Below are 22,039 nucleotides of genomic sequence, written 5' to 3' on the forward strand. Positions count from 1 at the left end.
CTTCAGTTGTAATAAAATTATCTACTTTCTTGGGAATATGAGGAATCTAATCAACAAAGAAGTATTATGAGAGGAGAAAAAATAAAGCTATCATGTATCTCTCATAGCTGTGAGTCATGGGGTTAAACCAGGATCTAGGAGATTGTTATTTTCTAGATATGAAAAGTACTTTTGAGCTAGTGTTATACTGTATATATGTTATGAAATATTACCTTTGAAGACTATCATTTTACCCTTAATCTCTGTTGAGATAAAGTTGGTGAGAGTGGGTCCCAAATGTAATGTCCCTAGCTACCTTTATCTTTGGCTCAGAATGAGAGGAGAGCTTTGGGTTAAGGCCTTATGGGCTTTTTGTGTAGGCTGGTCAGGTTAATTGTTTTCTATGAAGTCCTGTTGCTCAGTAGACATATAGTTTCCCTGGGCTTGAGTCCTTGAAATCAGTATTTTCCTTTTAGGAAAAATGTGCCAGGGAGTCCTCTGAGGGAAACATAGTTGCCTCTAATTCAAGGGATACCTGATGCTTCACTAAATTATTCTTGTCTGTAGTACTTAACCCTTCTTTGTAAACTAGGGTCCCATCTTGATAACGCAGGCTCTGCCCAATTTCCTTATTTTTTTATTTGATTTTATTTTTTTAATTGACAGAAATCAGCTTTCTCTCCCTCCCATTCCCTCTTGCCCCAATGGAAAATAAAAATGCAAACAATATGCAGTCAAAACAAATTTCCAAATTGGCCATAGCCAAAAAACATATGTCTCAATCAGCACTCTGAGTGTCGCCTCTTTGGAAGGAAAGATAGAATCATCATTCCTGTAGAACTGTGATTGATCATTGAATGGATTCTTTTTTCATCCTTTCAAAGTCATTTGTCAGGGCAGATAGGTGGCACATTGGATAAAGCACTGGCCCTGGAGTCAGGAGGACCTGAGTTCAAATTTGGCCTCAGACACTAGACACTTACTAGCTGTGTGACCCTGGTCAAGTCACTTACCCTTCATTGCCCCCTAAAAAGCCAAACAAAGTCATTTGTCTTTGCAGTATTGTTTTATTGTACAAATTGGTTTCCTGGTTCTGCTCATTTTACTCTGTATCAGTTGATATGACTCTTCCCAGGTTTCTTTGAAATTACCCCTTTCAGGGGCAACTAGGTGGTGCAGTGGATAAAGCATCGACCCTGGATTCAGGAGTACCTGAGTTCAAATCCGGCCTCAGACACTTGACACTTATTAGCTGTGTGACCCTGGGCAAGTCACTTAACCCTCATAGCCCTGCAAAAAAAGAAAGAAAAGAAAAAAGAAAAGAAATTACCCCTTTCATTATTATTTTTTGGGGGTGAGGCAATTGGGGTTAAGTGACTTGCCCAGGGCCACATAGCTAATGTCAAGTGTCTAAGGCTGGATTTGAACTCGGGTCCTCCTGACTCCAGGGCTGGTGCTCTATCCACTGTGCCACCTAGCTACTCCCCTTTCATTATTTCTTAAAGCATAATAGTATTCCTAAATTCATATGTGTTAATGGTGAGCCTAATGCCAACACCTTGTTAGTTCAATTTTGATGTTGGGATGAAATGAGACACTCAAAAAACATTGAACATTAAACAACAACAAGAAAAAGGTTTACTTTGCGCTAACCCAGGAAAGACATGCAGGAAGTATACAGTGATATTTAGTTTCTCAAGATACAGACCCCTCTCATCTCCATAGGGAAACAAAGTCTACTCAGCAGGACAGGATATGGTGATCTGTGTAGACCACCAAGCCAGAGGGGCCCAACTCTGTGTGGGTGGGACTTTTATGCCCTTTGATGACCAGGAAGCTGCATCAAGGGGGAGGTAGCAGCCAATCAATTCCCAGGAACAGTTTTGTCTCCTTTTAGGAAAAACATCCCAATTGAAGGGAAACTGGGGAACCCTAAAACTATCACAATTGTTCATCAGTTCCTCAATTGATGACTACTCCTTTAAGTTCCAGTTTTCTGCTACCACAAAAAGGCATAACCATTTTTGTACATATAGTTCCATTTCCTTTCTTTGATCTCTTTGAAATACAGGTCTAGTAATGGTATCACTGAGGCAAAGGGTTCATGTATAGGTGAGGAACTTTGGGGACATAGTTCCAAATAGCTTTCCAGAAAGATTGAACCAATTCAGAATTTTACCAACAGTACATTAATGTGCCTGTTTTGCTACTGCCCTTCTGACATTTGTCATTTCAATCTTTCATCAATTTTGCCATTTTGATGGGTATGATGGAACCTCAGAGCTGCTTTAATCTATATTTCTCTATTACTGATTTGGGACATTTTATATATCTATCGATAACTTAGATTTCCTCCTCAGATAACTACCTGTACCTTTATCCCACTCATATCATTTGATCATTGGGGAATAGCTTCTATTTTTATAAATTTGAATGAGTTTCTTATATATCTTGGAAAAGAGACCTTTATCAGAGAAATTTGCAGCCAAAATTTTTTTTCTCAGTTATCTTTTTCCCTTCTAATTTTAGTTGCATAGGTTTTGTTTGTACTAAATCTTTGAAAAAAAAAATCTGATGTAATCGGGTTGGGGAGGGAAGGGACAGCTAGGTGGAACAGTGGATAAAGCACCAGCCCTGAATTTAGGGGATCTGAGTTCAAATCCAACCTCAGACACTTGACACTTACTATCTTTGTGACCCTGGGCAAGTCACTTATCCTTCATTGTCCTGGTTGGGGCGGGGGGGGGGGGGGAGGAGTGGGGGGTGTGAAATTTTATGTAATGAAAACTGTCCATTTTACCTTCTGTGACCCTCTCTCTCTCTCTTGTTTGGGGATGAGCACTTCCATTAACCCAAGTCCTTTAAACCAGCAGACGAAATCCTGAGGCTTGTAGGACTTGAATGGAGACGTATCTTGAATTGTGTAGATCTTCCTCCTTCCCCAACTTTTTTCCATTCATCCCTATAAACACACAGGCACACACATATTCAGAAAGTATGAAATGAATTTGATCTTATACAGGGTGGCATAAAACATTTTCTATATGGAATTAGGTCACTTTACTCCTCTCAGACAAACTTTCCTGAGTGAAAAGAATTGAAGGATTCCAAGGTCCTTGTGTTCATTCAGCAAATATTCATTGCACAAAAGCCTTTAAAAAAAAACCAACCTGTAAAATATAGAATCATTACATAAAAGAAACAAATACATGCTTTCTCATGGCAGGATTATGTTAAGGGCTCTCTCTTCTCTTTCCCACCTGCCTCATCTTGTAAACATTCTCTCAAATTCTCTTAACACATACCTTAGATAGGAACTTCATTGGCATACCATTTCTATATCCCTTTCATTATAACTGCCTTGCAAAATGGCTATTAATTTATTTGGCTGATTGACATAGTAAGTTTGCACTGATGAAGAAGGGAAATAATTTAGAGTATCGATCCCCCTATATTTACCCAAGCACGCTATCAACCTTTTAGCTGGCTGTTCAAAAGATCACAATGCAGTGCACACATGTTCATTCAATGACCAAGATTTTTATTGTAGCAGTGTTAAGACTATATCCTGCCAGGATCTGGCCTATAAAACAGCCTAACATAGAGTGTCACTTGGACTTATCAACTGGCCCATTTGATAAAGCTGGAACTTCCCCCATCCAAACAACTAAATTAAGCATCATATTATTTTAAATAATATTAAATAGAGTAGCTAGGTGGCGCAGTGGATAGAGCACCAGCCCTGGATTCAGAAGGACCTGAATTCAAATCCGGCCTCAGATAATTGACACTTACTGGCTGTGTGACCCTGAGCAAATCACTTAACCCCAATTGCCTCACCAAAAAAAAAAAAAAAAATTTAAATAGCACATGTGTTAAACCCCTTTAACTAACCAACACACCTTTATTAAGTGCTTACTATATTCCAAGAACCCTGCTAGTACAGGGGATACAAAGAAAGACAAAACTATCCCTGCCCTCATAGACCTTACATTCTAATGAGGAAGACAAGATATAAAGAAGTAAGCATGCACAAAGTATATATGGAGCAGGTAGAAGGTAACCTCAAAGAGGAAGACTCTTTTTTTTTTTTTTAACATATAAGGTATTTTATTTTTTCCGTTACATGTAAAGATAGTTCTCAACTTTTGTTTATACAAGCTTTACAATTTCAGATTTTTCTCCCTCCCTCCCCTCCCTCCCCCCCTCCCCTAGACAGCAGGTAATCTGATATAGGTTATATCTATATACATATACATATACACATAATAACATTAATCCTATTTCTGCATTAGTCCTGTTATAAGAGAAAAAATCAGAGCAATGATGAAAAACCTCAAAATAGGAAAAAAAACCCAACAGCACCAAAAACAAAAGAAATAGTATGGTTCATTCAGCATCTATACTCCACAGTTCTTTTTTTTTTTTTCCTTGGATTTGGAGATCCTCTTCTATCATGAGTTCCCTGGAACTCTTCTGTACCATTGCATTGGTGAGAAGAATATAGTCCATCACAGTAGATCAACACTCAATGTTGATGATACTGTGTACAATGTTCTTCCGGTTCTGCTCATCTCACTCATCATTAGCTCACGTAAGACCCTCCAGGTTAGAGAGGAAGACTCTTACAGCTAGAAGACCTGGAGAAAATCTCCTGGTTATTGTTCAGTCCTTTCAGTTGTGTCTGACTCTTCATGAGTTTGGGGTTTTTCTTGGCAAAGATACTGGAGCAGTTCGCCGTTTCCTTCCAGTTCATTTTACAGATGAGGAAACTGGGGCAAACTGGATTAAGTGACTTGCCCAGGGTCACACAGCTAGTTAGTGTCTGAGGCTGAATTTGAACTAAGGAAGCTTATTCTTCCTGACTCTGGGCCCAGTTCTCTATCCATTGGGTCACCTAGTTGCCCAGATCATATTTTTTAGCTGAATCTTGAAGGAAGCAAGGGATTCTAAGAGTCTGGGGTGAGGAAGAGCATCCTAGGGTAGAGAAACAGCCAATGAAGAGGCAAGGAGATGAGAAGTAGTAGGCCACTGTGGCTAGGATGCAGTGAGGAGAGAAGTAAATTGTAGTAAGACTGAAGAAGCTTTAAATGTCAGCTAGGTCATGCAGTGGATGAGGCACTGGGCCTAGAGTGAGGAAGACTCATCTTTCTGAGTTCAAGTCTGGCCTCGGACAGTTATTACCTGTGTGAACCTGGGCAAGTCACTTAACCTTGTTTGCCTCAGTTTCCTCATCTGTAAAATGAGCTGGAGAAGGAAATGGCAAGCCGCTCCAGTATCTTTGCCAAGAAAATCCCAAATAGGGTTATGAAGAGTTGAGCATGACTGAAATTACTGAACAACAAACATACTTAATCCTGGAGTGACTTGAATGATTCCTGGTCCTTCCCATTGGAAGGAGACTGGTCCAAGTCACTGGAATGACCTGGTCTTTCCCAATGTAAGCAAGTGAGCCCACCTCCCAGCTCAAGTTATCCACCAATTTCCACCTCTCTAGAAGGGATTTCAGCTCAGTTGTATTTTTATAACAAAACAGGTAAATCCTTTATCTTCTTAGTTAAATCATATATGAATGTCCAATTACAGATGAGTTATCGATCTCTCTTTTCCCTAACACTGAAATTATAGCCCTGAACCCCTCATAAAAACTTTACCTTCTGGTTTTAATTGTAATATGTACAAATCCATTGTTAGGAAAATGGATTTCTATTGATGTAAGGTCACTAAATCACTATGCATTTCAGTGGGTACAATTTTACATATGTTTGATAAGAAATTTTTTAAATGTTTCTTGCTTCATTCCCTTTTTTCTTTTATAGTTCTCACAACCAAGGTAAACTATAGTAAGTACTTCTATAACATTCCTCAGTCTCATCCAGATTTAGGGCATGGATCATATACTTTTTATAATTCACCAGAGTAAGGGAAAAATGTTCTATAAAGGGGCAAGGATAGGGAATCAAGTTATACCCAATGAAGATCACTTCATTTTCTTTTCTTTTTTTTTTTTTTTTTGTGAGGCAATTGGGGTTAAGTGACTTGCCTAGGGTCACACAGCTAGTAAGTGTTAAGTGTCTGAGGTCAGATTTGAACTCAGGTCCTCCTGACTCCGGGGCCGGTGCTCTATCCACTAGGCCACCTAGCTGCCCCCATTTTCTAAATAATGGAGAAGAATATCATGGCATATGGCAGAATAAGAGGAAACCATATTTGTAATTTGTTACAATAATGGACTGTGTTTTGGGTCCCTCCCCAACCCTGTTTTTTGGTATTTTTATAGCTATAACAAGGACTCTGCTGAATTAACGAGGTGGTTGGAATCGGCTCAGCAAACTCTGAATTACTGGAAGGAACAATCTCTTAATGTATCTCAAGACTTGGATAAAATTAGGAGCAACATAAACGATTTCTTTGTAAGTTATACAAGAATATGCTTTGGTTTTTATTTGAGAGGCAATTTGGAGAGCAGACTTCTGAGTAAAGAAGGCTGAAGTCCCACCTTTGACTCATTCTGGCTGAGTTGGGCAACTCACCTAAACCCTCAGACCCTCAGGCAACTTTTGAAATTGCATTGCATTTGCTGATCAGCATACTTTTCCTTGGGGGGGTATCTAGGTGTCACAGTGGATATACTAACAGACCTGGAGTCTGAAAAACCTAAGTTCAAATCCAGCCTCAGATGCTTACTAGCTATGTGACCCTGGACAAGTCACTTAATCCTGTTTCCCTCAGTTCTTCATCTGTAAAATAAGCTGGAGAAGGAAATAACAAATGACTCCAGCATCTCTGCTAAGAAAACCATCAATGGGGTCTTGAAGAGTCAGACACAACTCAGAGGATTGAACAACAACAAATTCCCCTAATGGGTGAAATCACTGGAAGAGGACAAAAAAACTATTTGTTAAAGAAATATTTTTGTATAGATGTACACATGAATCTACAGATAATGAAAATCTGTTGTTTGATGTTTAGTCGTGTCCAGTTCTTTATGACTTCATGGACTAATGCACACCATATCCTTCACTATCTCCCAAAGTCTATCCAAGTGCATGTTTGTTGCTTCCAACAAAAATTCCTAAGAATTGTTCGGTCATGTCCAACTCTTTGGGACCCCATGGACCATATGGTCCTTACTTGGTAGAGATACTGGAGACGTTTGCCATTTCCTTTTCCAGTGAATTAAATCAAACAGAAGTGTTTGAGACCAGATTTGAATTCAGGTCTTTCTGACTCTATCCACTGAGCCAATTAGCTGCCTCAGTAAGTAACAATGTCTCTCCAATTTAGAATTTTTTCTGTGTTTACTGTGTGTGTGTGTGTGTGTGTGTGTGTGTGTGTGTGTTTGCACGTGTGTGTTTTAATAGAGCAGACACAGTAATGTAGATGTCTAAATAAACGATATAAAAACCAGCCAGATTGTGGGCATATATTCAAATACAAGTGACAGAGCAATGTTAATGAATTAAAGATTAGTTTATTAATTCTACAACATTGGATCAATCTATTTAAAGAAGCACTTAAATATTCCTGTTGAAAAAAAGATCAGTCTCATGCTGGAATTATTTATAAGGAAGTAAAATTCGGGGCAGTTAGGTGTTACAGTGGATAAAGCACCAGCCCTGGATTCAGGAGGACCTGAGTTCAAATCCGGCCTCAGACACTTGACACTTACTAACTGTGTGACCTTGGGCAAGTCACTTAACCCTCATTGTCCCCCCCCAAAAAAAAAGAAGTAAAATTCTACTTTTGTAGCAATTTCCCTATATTTGCATCAGAGAACTGTATTTTGTTGATTCTGATTTTTCCATGTTTCATAGTACTTCCACTGTACAAAGAGAGTACTCTTGCAGAATTTAGTTATAAGTATTAATGTAGGCATTAAAATATAATTTTTTTTAAAAATTGTAAAAATAAAAAAATATATATAATTTTTCAAAACAAACATTTAAAACTTAAGGATTTAAAATATCTTATTGATACATCATTAATTTTTGCCACATTTTTTTCAAAAGTGTCTTTATGGTACCTTACCGAACAAAAATTAAACAAAATTGGCTAATGTAGTGACCTCAATTGAATAGCATTTCTTTTCCACAGGCCAGTTTGTCTCTTCTGACAGGAAATAAATCTATTCTGATATTAGTCATTGTATCTAATCCAACTGCTGTTGTCTTTTAATGCAAAACTAAGTATAAGTGAATGGAAAATAATTGTGGCATGTTTCCCCAGCACTTAGCACAGTGCCTGGCACATAGTAGGAACTTTAAAAATGCAAATTGACTGCCTGCTTCATTGGTTTGAGCCACTCTAAAAAAAATTTTCTTTTTTTTCTTTTTTTCTTTTTTTTGTGTGTGAATTACCTTGTGTCATATTAAGAGTTTCTTTGTAATTGTTTTTCGCGTAATTGAGGGGGGAATATTATTTTAAAGAAGAGTTTCTTTGTAAAGTTTGAAAAGTGATTTGAATGGGCAGCTGGGTGGTGCAGTGGATAGAGCACCGGCCCTGAATTCAGGAGGACCTGAGATCAAATCCAGCCTCAGACACTTGACATTTACTAGCTGTGTGACCCTGGCCAAGTCACTTAACCCTCATTGCCCCACAAAAAGAGAAAGGAAAAAAAAAAAGAAAAGTGATTTGAATGGTCTGAGAAAATGAATTTCACTTCGAACATTTTTTTGAGATTAGTCTGCATATCAGCCAAGTTTAGCCAAAGTTAATCATATCTCCAAGGGATTGCTCACTTGTAAAATTTGCATCCATTAGGAATTTTCAAAGGAAGTGGATGAAAAATCTTCCTTGAAGACCTCTGTGATCAGCACAGGAAACCAACTTCTTCACTTGAAAGAAGCTGACACCGCCACACTGAGATCTTCTTTAGCACAATTTGAGCAAAAATGGGCAACACTGATCACTCAACTTCCAGATATCCAAGAAAAACTCCATCAGGTAAATAAATACCAAAGAACCCAGTATAAATCCTGAAACTTTCAATTCTCAGCTTACAACTTTTTCAAAGTCAGTTCTCTGATTGAGTGATTGGCATTATTGTTGTCTGCTTTTCTCTAATAGCACTGCTGAATACAGGTCTTAATTACCAGACACTCCTCCATTGGGATCATTCTTAGGAGAGAATTGGGGCTTTAATTACTCTATTTCCCAGTTTACTTATGCCACTCTCATACTTTATACAGAAAGTCATCTCCATTGTTTTTGGCACAGCTTATTTTTGAGCTTGAGTATGGAGTTTGTTTTTGTGAGTAACCTACATAATTATGGAGTAAGACCTTTTTACAAAACAGATATCATCTTTAGTGTTGCCCTGATTCATGCTGTTAACTGGAAGTAATTAAATAGAAATCATTTTGTCCTTGCAGCTTCAAATGGAGAAATTGCCATCCCGTAAGGCAATCACCGAAATGATTAACTGGATGGACAACATAGAACAGCAGACAGCAGATGAGGCCACTGTAGATACACAAAGTTCTGGAACTCAAGTGAAAAATCTTCTTCAAAAGTACAAGGTAAAACTATAAGAAGGGATAAGAAATCTCAGAGAAAAAAAAAAGCAAAAAAATTCTCAAGTTAAATCAGTCTTTAAGGAAATACTGAAGCTGCATTATAGAGAAAATAAATTGAGCTGAATATAAACCAAGAAAAAATGAGCCCTCAGTGAAAATGTAAGAAAACATAAATATTCTGAGAGCTAAATGTGAAAATGGTCTTCTTATTGATCTTTGTATTATATTGGTATTTACTCTCTGATTCCCTCCCTCTGCTTCCAGTTGCTAGTGACTTCTCCATGGAAATTAATTTATATAAATTTTTTATCTGTTTTTCTTTATACATGCCATTTCCCCTAATAGGATGCCTTGGAGGCAAGGGCTTTTTTTTTTATTTCTGTGTTTGTATTCTTTCCACCTAATACTATGTGCCTAATAAATGAGTGTTGATTTATTTATCTATCATCTATCTATCCATTTATTCATTCATTTATATATTGTGGGGCAATGAGGGCTAAGTGACTCACCCAGGGTCACACAGCCAGTAAGTGTCTGAGGCCGGATTTGAACTCAGGTCCTCCTGAATCCACAGCTGGTGCTTTGTCCACTGCACCACCTAGCTGCCCCTGAGTTTTGATTTATTGACTAAACTTTAAATCTAGAGTTGACAAATAATGATGGCAGAGCTAATATGTAATTTCCCCATATCATCCCCTTGTATCCATTTGCTAGTAGGACCTTTAAAAAGATTCCCAGATGTGTATCTCCAGGGCAGTGGTTCTCATACTTTTTCTTTTCTTTCATTCTTTCTTTCTATCTGTCTTCCTTCCTTCCTTCCTGTAGTATATTTTTGGCAACAAAGGAGTGTTCCTAGAAAAGTGGGCCTCCAGACCCATTACTCAGACCTTGGCATTCATGTCTCTCTCCTTCCCTTTATTGGAAGTTCCCACAGAACTTCCAGTCAAGGGGGTATCATTTTGGCATTGGAGGGAGAGAGCTGCTATTGTGACACCAAACCCAGAGGAACAGCAGCAAACTGCACCTGGGGGTGGAGGCTGGGAGAGGTGAAAGTCTGGCAGTGTAGGGGAAGGGTCTCAGCACACCCAGTAAAACTCAGGACATACTCTTTGGGTGTACTCTTGGGCAGTGTGGATGGGAGGTGAGAAGAGGGAAGGGAACAAGTATTTATTAAATACCTACTATGTAAAGTACATGTTAAGCACATAAGTGCTTAACAATTGTTATCTCAATTTATCCTCACAACAACCCTGTGAGATAGGTGCTATTTTTATCCCCATATTTACAGTTGAGGAAACTGAGGCAGAATGTGGTTAAGTTACTTGCCCAGGATCACACAGCTAATAAGGGTCTGGAGCTAAATTTGAACTTTTCTTCCTGATTCAGCTGCCTATGACTAACTTCATAGTTTTTTATAATCTGATGACTAATAAGTGCCAGAGTAACTCAGTGCATAGATAAGACATAAGTTAAAAGTAGCCCGGTGGCCATCAAGTGTTGCCCTCTCAATTCAACTGAATAAAAAGCATTTACTAAGTACCTACTATTTATTTGTCTCTGCATCCCCCTCCACCTAACATAGTATGTCATAGGAGAAGGGTTTCTTAGCACAATTAGTAAAACTCATCTCTTACTCTTTGAGAACCACTGTTCTAAGGAGCTTGGGAAGCCTGGGGGAAGAGGAAAGGCACAGGGTTAAGCACTGGGGACACCAGATCAAATGCAAAAGATTCCTTGCCCTTGCCAAATTTACATTTTATTGGAAGGAAAAAATATATATGTAGGAAATTAAGTATAAATATATGCAAAGTAATTTCTATCTCTAAGGCACTAGCTATCTCCAGGAAACATCAAGATAGGCTTCCCGTAGGAGGGTAACATTTGAGCTAAGCCTTGAAGGAAACTGGGAATTGTAAAAAGCAAAGATGACTTCTAGCATGCAAAGTTTTCTGGAGTTTCTGTTGTTCTCTGAGCCATATGCCCTGAGAATAACACATCAGGCCTTTGCTGGCCTGGTGGGTAGAGGCAAGACTTATCTGCCAATTGCGAGGTAACTTATGAGACTCTCTTTACATATTCAATCATTAAGCATGAGGGTGTTGATTTAATCTAAGGTGGGCTTCCCAAACCAAAACATCCTTCCCTAACTACAGTCTCCGTTAGACTGTATCTCCTTGAAGAAAAGACTTGTTTAAAAAAAAATAATAAGACTTTCGTATTTACATTGCAAGTAAAGAGTACATAGTCAGAAATTAATAAATGATTTTTTATTCATACATCCACATAAAAGCAAATTCCCAATATCTACACTCCCCATCTCCTCCCCAGGCCCCAATGAATCACTCTTCTGAGGGCTCTGAAAGTAGGAATTGGCCAGCCTTGAAGATTTTTTCAGGCAGTTTCAGAAAGAAACAGGTTTTCTGAATCTTCCTCAGCTATGTATAGCTCTGCAGCAATGGCACTAAGCGCTTACAAGGCTTCAGAATTGGCCAGAAGTCCCAGGACAGGATGCCAAGTTGGCCTCTAGTTAGCACTTTAAAGACTTCTTGATGCCCACAGAGGACACCGTGAAGTTAAAGTCCATCTTAATGCCCTTCATTCAAATGTATTTGTGTTTCTCCACTCCACACACACACATACTTTAACCTGCTGTTCGTGGTTTTTTTGTTTTTCAGGAATCTAGGATGGAAATGAATTATAAACAGTGGATCGTTGATTTTGTCAATCAGTCACTGCTCCAGCTAAGCACCAGTGATGTAGAAAGTAAGCGTTATGAAAGAACTGAATTTGCAGAACGCCTTGGAGAGATGAATCGCCAGTGGCACAAGTTACATGGGACACTAAACAGAAAGGTTCGCTCCTATTTTTTCCAGTTTTCTATTTTTAGCTTGTCTTTGTGTTAGAACTTTTAAAATCACATATGTATGTATATGTATATATATGTATGTGTGTGTGGAGAGAGAGTTACAAAAATCTTAATGTGCTACTAAGTTTTAATAGCTTTAATAGTTTAAAATTGCACAAAGATTTTTGTAACACCCTGCATATATGCAAATATGCATGTGTCCATCTATGAATACTGATGTATATTTATACATATGTATGGAAGGTCTCCAGCACATTGGGTGAAACACCAGGATGATCTTTTGAGAGAAAATAGACAAGAATTACATAAGATGAGCGGCCATAAATAGGTTGAGTATACATGTGTATAGTCTCAAAATATTCAAATGGATCTGAGATCTCATTGATTCTGGAGTTCTCTCCTGTAATACAAATGACATCTGCATCCATGGCATCCTGCAACCTGTCCATGCCTGCCCATCCTGTGTGACTCTTGTTCACACCCTCAAGGATATGATAATGAATCTATGCTTATCCTATTAGTTTGCCACAAGAGGTTTATCCAGTGAAGAAGGTCAGGGGCCTTGCTCAAATTTTCTTCATATTGAGAAGATACCAGTAGAACAGGTGAACTCTCCATCAATCATTCCTTATTTTCAATATATCTTGGGGATCCATAATATAAATATATGTGCTACCATTTATATGTACTAAATACATAGAGACACATATTACATATAGTTTATATAAATACATTATACATAGCATATGTATATAATATTAGACTGTAACATGTCTCACTTTGTGTTTTTGGATATGTATGTATATACACATATACATACATATATAGTATCCTCAAAGTCTTATTGAAGTTTTAACTTTATATATTACACAAAGGGAAGCATATTAGAGTCTAGTAATTTTAAGTTGTTAAACAATTTTAAGTTATTAAAACTCCACTAAGTCTTTGGGGACACATAGAGTAGATATTGGCTGAAAACATTACACAAACCTGGATCTATGATATCATTTCAGAAGACTTTACTAGACAGTCAGGTAAAAAGAATCTAGAATTTATGGAATCTTTTATTTAAATTTACAGACATATCTGTTTTTAATCTGTCGTTCTTTGAAGTGTGTATTCTATTATATGTAACAATATGTACTTATACTTATCCAATATGTTTATTCTCTAAAGTAAAAATCCTTCAGTTTTCCTGGAAAATTATGCATAGCTAGAAGAGATCTCCTAGGTCTTTAAGTCAACCCCTTTGTTTTTCAGATGGGAAAACTGAGGTCTAACATCTTTCCAAGATCACCCCTGATATCCTATGAAAATTATTGGTGTTCATTTTTTAGAGTTCCAATAATAAGGAAAGAGAAAGTGAATGAAAACAGCATGGAGTACTGGATGGAGAGCTGGCCTAGGACTAGTATGACCCAGGTTCAATACCAGTCTTTGACACCTCCTGACTGTGTTTCTCTAAGCAAGTCACTTATCTTCTCAGGGCTTTAGATAACTATTTAAGACTTAAGCCCCAGAGAAGGTGCCAAAATGGGTGATTTTACATTATGAAGTTCCCAATATCAGTGAAATCACAGGTCTAGTTCCTATCCCTAGCAAGGAACAAGAAAAGAATTTCAATTAAGTGAAAGAACAGGAAAAGTCCATTCAAGATAATAAAATGTATTGTATGAACAGCTATATGGTTAATCTGTGGCTAAGATTCTAGCTATACTGTCTAAAAATCTAATGAGTGGTCGCCAATAAATCAGAAGCTTTACCAAGAGTTTAGACTTTTTAAGCATTTATTAAGAAGCATAAGAATTTGGTGAAGAGAGAGAGAAAGAGGCCTAGATTCAGCTATCTATCTCAGGGAGCCAGCGTCTCCTGCTCTGCTCCCCCCTAAGCTGCTCATGAAAGAGAGAGAGAGAACGAGCCTCACCCCTTCTTCTTTCCACAAGCCTCCTATGAAACTGGGAACATCCCATCCACACGCACACACAGCTCCAAGCTAATTGGCTGGTAGCTTTGAGAGACAGTACCCAAGAGCAAACGTCACTTCCTGATGCCAAGGAACTGACCTTCCAAGCCACATGGCTTGCCCTCAGATGCCTTCTCCTCGTGTGGAGCTTTCCTACAGTAACTCTTCAGCAGGTGGCGTCACTCCAATTGTCACTGTCCTCTTTGTGCTTAAAGTGAAAAAACATGGTTTCCTCACATGAAACAATAACATTGCAGATGCTTATGACTAACTAAGTAAAGGGAATGAAAAGAGAGAAAAAGAAATTGAGTGATGCATTGACAAAGGCTAAAGGGGGGCCCTCCCCTATTAGCAGGTGTACACCACAAGCAGAAAAACTAGAGGGGGCACTCCCCTTTAGTAAGTGGACATTATAAACAGTGTATACAATGTGGAAAAGAAAAACAGGAAAATGTCCGTTTAGGTCTTTGGAAGTCTTTTCTCAGATGATTCTTGGGATGTCCTCTGGGCGTAGTCATGGAATGGAAGTCTCTTCAGGGGTTGATGTGTGGATGCTGGTAATCAGCCAGGAAAATTTCCTACAAAATTACACTTAACACAACTTTAAAATAGCTTTGCTAATAATCAAATCAAACAATGAGAATTCTCAAAAACATGTCTAAGTAAATTCAGAATCTCACTTGTTTTTATTATGTTTTATGTAACAAAAATTAAAACATTCTCTAAAACTTAATATTACTACACTCCTCTAAAACTTAATATTACCACAGTCCCCACTGTGGAGGGCAAATGGAGAAGACAATTGTGATATTCATTTAGAAAACAATTTTTATCTTTGTTTCATCACTTTTTTGTTGTATCATCTGCCTAATTATCCTCATGCCATTATGAGAAATTAAAGAATCTAATATAATTGGTCACAGATGTCAAGGCCAAATCCAACACTATATTTATCATGACACCTGGGATAAAAGAACAGAGAAATGATGAGATATGAGCATTCCCACACCTGAGCAATATATATTGCCCATGCAGTATGCCAGGCTTAAAATAGGTGGATGAGATATATATCCATGCCACCAAACATATTAGAGGAAACTGAGTCAGACTTAATCTGATGCATGTGATTGAGATGTCTGTGGCATCAGGCATATAGGAGGAGGCATAGAAGCCAGGTGTAGAATGAAATGGGTGGGATGAAAACTTCCAGCCATCTCTACAATATTGTGGGGAAAAACTAAACCAAGAGAAACCAACCTCAACATTTGTCAATAGCTATTCTCTTGGCTCTACCTTGACTTCATGCATGTCTCCCCTCATGTGACAGTTCAATGTCTGCTCTTGCATGTATTCCTCTTGTGATTGGATGGCATCTTGGCTAACTGGCATCTGATAACTCAGAATGAAGGCAATTAATGTCTTAAATGATAAATTCCCATAATCCAAGTCTCATATGGATTTAAAAGTTGAGGATAATAACGATTGCAAAAAATGTGAATGTACCTTGACTCAGAATTTAATATACAATTATGCAATAATTTCAAATAATACCCTTTTTTACTAAGTATACAATTACTTTTGTGAAAAATCAGAACATATTTAATATTCCCTGTGGAAATAGATATAATTCTATATAAATCTTCACAATGGGAGTATCATTGTCTCCTCTCCCTTCCCCTCCCCAAAGATTGTTGATGAAATATCACTCTCGTCATCTGGAGGAGATTAATAAAAGCATACCGATAGTAGGGAGATGCAAATTTGTAAATTTTTGCATGCATTTGAAAGAGAGTAAAAAAAAAATAGCCTCTTGAAGGACATATGATTTCATCAGCATGAGTGTGCCCTCGGTACCTATCCAGATAGGAATGTCTCTGTGTTTTCTCATTCTGTATAATTACTAAAATAGATTAAAAATATTAAGGGTGGGGTGGCTAGGTGGCACAGTGGATAAAGCATCAGCCCTGGATTCAGGAGTACCTGAGTTCAAATCCGGCCTCAGACACTTGACACTTACTAGCTGTGTGACCCTGGGCAAGTCACTTAACCCTCATTGCCCCGCAAAACAAAACAAAACAAAACAAAACCATTAAGGGTATATTTCTCACAGTTATATAGCTTCAACAATAATTGCCAACCTACCTAGTCAGTAGTTTAATTTTTATTTAAAATGTTGTCTTTAATGAGACTCAATATGTTTTTCATTTTTTAATTAATATATTTTATATAAATTGCTAGGAAAGAGTAGGTTTAAGACAAAGTGTTAGAAATGTAAGAAAAATAACTAATATGAAAACGTTTTCCATTATTGCACATGTATAACCTATATTGTTTACTGTAGCAGGGAAGGGGGGAGCAGGAAAGGAGGGAAGGATATAATATGTAACTCAAAATTTTTTTAAAAGAACAAATGTTAAAAATCATTTTTACATGTAATTGGGGGAATAAAATATTATTTTTTAAAAAGAAGAGAAAAAAGTACTCTAAAAACTCTCATAGCAATGTAATTCATTCATATGTTTAGTGCATTTGATTGAAGGCATGCTTTTTGCAGATTCAACATTTAGAACAACTTCTGGAGTCTATCACTGAGAGTGAAAACAAAATACAGACTTTGAGGAGCTGGATGGAAGCCCAAGGAGAGAGATTAAAAACATTACAAAAACCTGGAAGTGTAATATCAGTGAGGAAGACTCTACTGGACTGTCAGGTAAAAACAATCAAGCATTCATAACATACTCAATTTGAATATGTCACAAATATTTTTTATTTCATTGATTTTATTCATTCTTAGAGGTAGGGGAAGTTCAAATGATGCCAGACCTTGGGTCTCTACATTCTTGTATTTTGTTGTTAAGTCATTTCAGTCATGTCTGACTCTTCATGACTCTATTTAGGGTTTTTTTGGCAAAGATACTGGAATGTTTGGCCATTTCCTTCTCCAGCTCATTTTGCAGATGAGGAAACTGAGGCAAACAGGGCTATGTAACATTCCCAAGGTCAACTATGTAATGTCTGAGACGAGTTTTGAACTCAGGAAGATGGATCTTCCTGACTCCAGGCCCAGCACTCTGTCCTCTGTGCCACCTAGCTGCCCCTACATTTTTGTATACATAATTATAATAGCAGCTAGTATTTCTATGGTGCTTTTAGGTTTCCAAAGAGTTTTCTATAATGTCTCATTTGGGCCTTAAAACAGTCTTAGAGGTGGCAGCTAGATGGCGCAGTGGATAGAGCACCGGCCCTGGAGTCAGGAGTACCTGAGTTCAAATCCGGCCTCAGACACTTAACACTTAACTAGCTGTGTAACCCTGGGCAAGTCACTTGACCCCAATTGCCTCACTAAAAAACAAAACAAAACAAACAAACAAAAAAACCACAGTCTTAGAGGGTGGGCTCCACAGGTTTTATTTTCCATGTTTCACAGATAAAGACCCTGAATCTCAGTTTACTTGTCCATGTTTTTATATATGTGCTACCCTGTTGGTGGCAGGATTTAAACTAAAATATCTTTCCTCCAAACCTAGTGTTATTTCCACTGAATTCTGTTGCCTTATAATTAGGCAATCTCCATGTGTATGAGGTTGAGTTTATTTTATATATGCATGTCAGCTTTCATGTGAGGAAATTTGATATTGAGGAAACGTAGACATTGTTTATAGTGCTTTTAGGGGGCTTTTTGTTTTTTGTCAACTGGAAGCGTTTAAGAGCATTGGGATTCTTTTTTCTTCTTCTTCACAAAAAATTTGCACAGGTAATGGTCAGCTGCCAGTTATTTGGACTTATTTCTCTTTTGGACAATCTTCTAATTACAAAATTGCTATAAAATTATTTTTTTTAGTTCTTTCATTCTGAGCCTCTTCACAGAGAGAGAATTTTTTTCCAGTTGATGTGTATTGTGATGAGAAAGAAATGTTTTCCACTGAGTTCCTGTCACATTTAGAACAGAAATCCAACTTAGCATTAGTCCTAAGAGATTTTGATGTATTCCTTTTCTTATGCATTGCATCTACTATTGACAATCTGCAAATTATGATAATGCTGTGAATAATGATGGGCAATACTTCTGAGCTCTTAATGATAATTATGTGTTAGTAAAATGGAAATTCCATTAACACTAACTTCTATTGTTAGTGAATAAATTTTTGCATTATTAGCTAGTTATGTGACAAGTCCGTTGTTGTGTTGTCTTTCCTTTTACAAAGGCAATTTTGCCTTTCTCCTATGCAGTCATAGACAAGGGAGTTGATATGGAGATTTACCAGTCTCACTAATTATTCAAGCCAGACATTTTCAGATCAACTGAAGTTATTGCACTCCCTCTTCTCCTAGAGAATTCAAGGAACTAAGTTATGCAAACTCAAGACCACTGATTATACTTTCAAGTTTAATCTAAAATGGCATGGAGATTTTGCCCTCTTTATCTACCTATTGCATCATTTGTAGTTTTAGACTATAAGCTACTGTATCCTGTTATAAAGAGTGTCCCTAAAATCTTAATTTCCTCCTATATATGCCCTTGGTTATATATATATTTGTGTGTATGTATATGTATGTATGTGAGTGTGTATTTTATATGTATATTTAGATTTATATATACACATTTTATATACACACACACACACACACACACACACATATCCCTAAAATCTGAAATTTTAGACCATAAACTACGCAAAGATTTTTTGAGACACCTTGTAGATATTCATCACTATAGCTACAGAGAAATTTAGTTTTTTAAAAAAATATCATGACTTTCCCCTTTTTCTTAATAACTTTTTATTTATGCCCTTTTTAAAACATCAGGACCTGGGGCGCCTAGGTGGTGCAGTGGATAGAGCACCAGCCCTGGAGTCAGGAGTACCTGAGTTCAAATCCAGTCTCAGACACTTGACACTTACTAGCTGTGTGACCCTGGGCAAGTCACTTAACCCCCATTGCCCCACAAAAAAAAACAAAAAACATCAGGACCCTTCCAACATATCCTCTTACCCATTAAATTTTTCTATGGAATGAAGAAAAATTTTATCAAACCCATCTGACAAAGCAGCTATGTTTGAGATTATATTCAGCATCCCACAGCCATAGTTCCTGAAATCTCTAACAAAAGGAAGGAAAATTGTTTCAGCCTCTTTTCTTTGAGACTAAGATTGGTCATTGAACCTAAACAGTATTTTAGTGTTTTCTTGTATGTTATCATAGACATTGTGTATAGTGGGGTGTTTTTTTTTAATTTCACGTGAAGGAAAATTTATTTAAATTGATTCAGTGTGACTTTTCTCAACAAAAATAAATATGGGTGACAAAGCATACTTGCTCAATTCTGTATACCTTAGAATTTTTCACTCCACAAGCTAAAACGTCATATTATATAGAAAATCAGACTTAAAGCGGGTGAAGACATGAAGGAGAAATGGATGGATTTTCAAAGGAAAGAGAAAGGGGAAAAAGGGAGATATGAAAACTGCAATGATGTTTCACCATAACTACAGCAAATTCTCAGACTACAGTGCTAACACCATGTTCTTATGGAAACTGTTTTTCTTGATTCCTTAAGATCGGTTTTACCTTTATTTTTCCTCTTTAAAAATGTTCATGTACTTTTATTTCCATGGTGACAGAAGAGAAGCCTTATGTTACTTCTTCACCTCTCGTGTTGTTTATTTCCTGCTGTTTTCTCCTAATAACAGTTCATCTTCATTGAGTAGCTCTCCTCTTAACAGTTTCCCTGAAGTATGGGGAAAACATGCCAACTTGTTAGTAAATAAGTGTTTCAAAGATTTCTAAACAGCCGGGTCTTTGGGGGAGGGAGAAACTAGTTTTTATCATTTCAAAGCAGGAGGAAAATCAAGAATTATTTTGATTTAAGTACTCCAAGCTATTACTCTGTAATATACAGAAAGAAGCCAGTTGTTTGAAATTCCAAGTTGATGACAGGAAATATGGTTAAGTTTAAAATCATAAACACATATTTTGAGATGAATGAGAGTGGTTTCGAGGATTACATTAAGGATGAGTGTCTGAAGAGCCTGTGTTCTGTGAGCATAGGTAGCAGTAACTGGTTTCTTTCATCAGGTTTTCAGAAAAGTAATTTGGATGCTTGAGGTGCCAATAAACTAAGCTGAAAAAACAAGATCTCACTTGCTGCTGAGCAAATGAGCAATTTAACCTTTTTCTAGAAAGTTTCGGGGGGCAGCTAGGTGGCGCAGTGGATAGGGCACTGGCCCTGGAGTCAGGAGTACCTGAGTTCAAATCCGGCCTCAGACACTTGACACTTACTAGCTGTGTGACACTGGGCAAGTCACTTAACCCCCACTGCCCTGCAAAAAAAAAAAAGAAAGAAAAGAAAGTTTCGCAACCTGTGTTAGCAGGGTATTGTCATCCCCGCTTTCAGACACTGCTTGGTCTTTCCTCCATTGAAGACTTCTGCCTCCCTTTTACTTATATCTAAGAATGAATAATGTTAGGAAGGTTGTGTATAAACAAATAACTCCGAAAAAGTACAAAGGGTCCTAATTTTGTCACCAAGGGATTGTGAGGAAGAAGCTACGTAGCTCACTGGACAGTGTTGGACATAAACTCTAAAAGTCCTGAATTCAAATCTGGCTTCACTCACTGTCCATGGGCAAGTCTCTTAACCTTGGTATGATACAGTTTCCTTATTTGTAAAATGGGGGGTGGGGTGGGGTGATGATATCAAACGTCAACAGAGTTGTCATGAGGAAAAAAATTAGATTATACTTGTAAAGCTCTTTGCAAATCTTAAAGCGCTATACAAATACTTAGCTAAGATCATTATCCTATTAAATCAACTTTTGCTAATAGATGCTTGTCATTGTTTGGTCATTTCAGTCATGTCTGACTCTGTGACCCCATTTGGGGTTTTCTTGGCAAAGGTACTGGAGTTGTTTGCCATTTCCTACTCCAGCTCATTTTACAGATGAGAAAACTGAGGAAAATAGGATTAAGTGACTTGCTCAGGGTCGCACAGCTAGTAAGTGTCTGAGGCCAGATTTGAACTCAGGATGATGAGTCTTCCTGACTCCAGGTCCAGCAGTCTATGCACTGCACCACCTAGCTGCCCCAATAATTGATATTAGATTATATAAACATTCTTTTTTTTTTTTTTTTGCGGGGCAGTGGGGGTTAAGTGATTTGCCCAGGGTCTCACAGCTAGTAAGTGTCTGAGGCCGGATTTGAACTCAGGTACTCCTGAATCCAGGGCCGGTGCTTTATCTACTGCGCCACCTAGCCACCCCATATAAACATTCTAAGGCAACTGATTTCAATTCTCCTGAAATCTAGGGACATAGAGGTTCAGTTAGACCATCTTGTATAATGCAGTTTATGCTATATTATACATTAGATCCTTGTGCAAAATGAATGAATTTTTTTAACTAAGGGAATATTTACCAGAGGTTCACTAAGGCTCTTTAGAATAGACTTGCAGAGAGGAATCCTCCATCCTTTGCATCATTCGTGCACACTTTGGAATGATATGCAGATAAGAACTATATTTCTTTCTTTTCTAGGACCTAGAAAATCACTTGGCAACTAAATCCAGAACACTGGATGAACTAAAAGAAAATTACATGGCTTTGGAAAGTGACCCAATGCCAGTGTTACAGGACACCATTTCTGGAATTGATGATTTATATCAAATGAGAAACAACATTGTCAATCAGGTAGTGGAATATATTTGAAATGTATCTT

The 22,039-nt window shown here is 37.6% G+C and overlaps 1 protein-coding gene across 1 annotated transcript in view; it reads left to right on the top strand.

The window, feature by feature from the left end:
* SYNE2 (spectrin repeat containing nuclear envelope protein 2) overlaps positions 1 to 22,039 on the top strand; it is a 430,300-nt gene that overhangs the window by 319,301 nt on the left and 88,960 nt on the right. The window contains exons 84-89 of the mRNA XM_043984057.1: positions 6,260 to 6,392; positions 8,743 to 8,925; positions 9,354 to 9,500; positions 12,173 to 12,349; positions 16,881 to 17,036; positions 21,859 to 22,011. Of these exons, the coding sequence (XP_043839992.1) occupies positions 6,260 to 6,392; positions 8,743 to 8,925; positions 9,354 to 9,500; positions 12,173 to 12,349; positions 16,881 to 17,036; positions 21,859 to 22,011 (949 nt within the window). The remainder of the gene's footprint in view (positions 1 to 6,259; positions 6,393 to 8,742; positions 8,926 to 9,353; positions 9,501 to 12,172; positions 12,350 to 16,880; positions 17,037 to 21,858; positions 22,012 to 22,039) is intronic.

This window comes from Dromiciops gliroides, chromosome 2 (genome assembly GCF_019393635.1).
Source record: "Dromiciops gliroides isolate mDroGli1 chromosome 2, mDroGli1.pri, whole genome shotgun sequence".
NCBI classification, from domain to species: domain Eukaryota; kingdom Metazoa; phylum Chordata; class Mammalia; order Microbiotheria; family Microbiotheriidae; genus Dromiciops; species Dromiciops gliroides.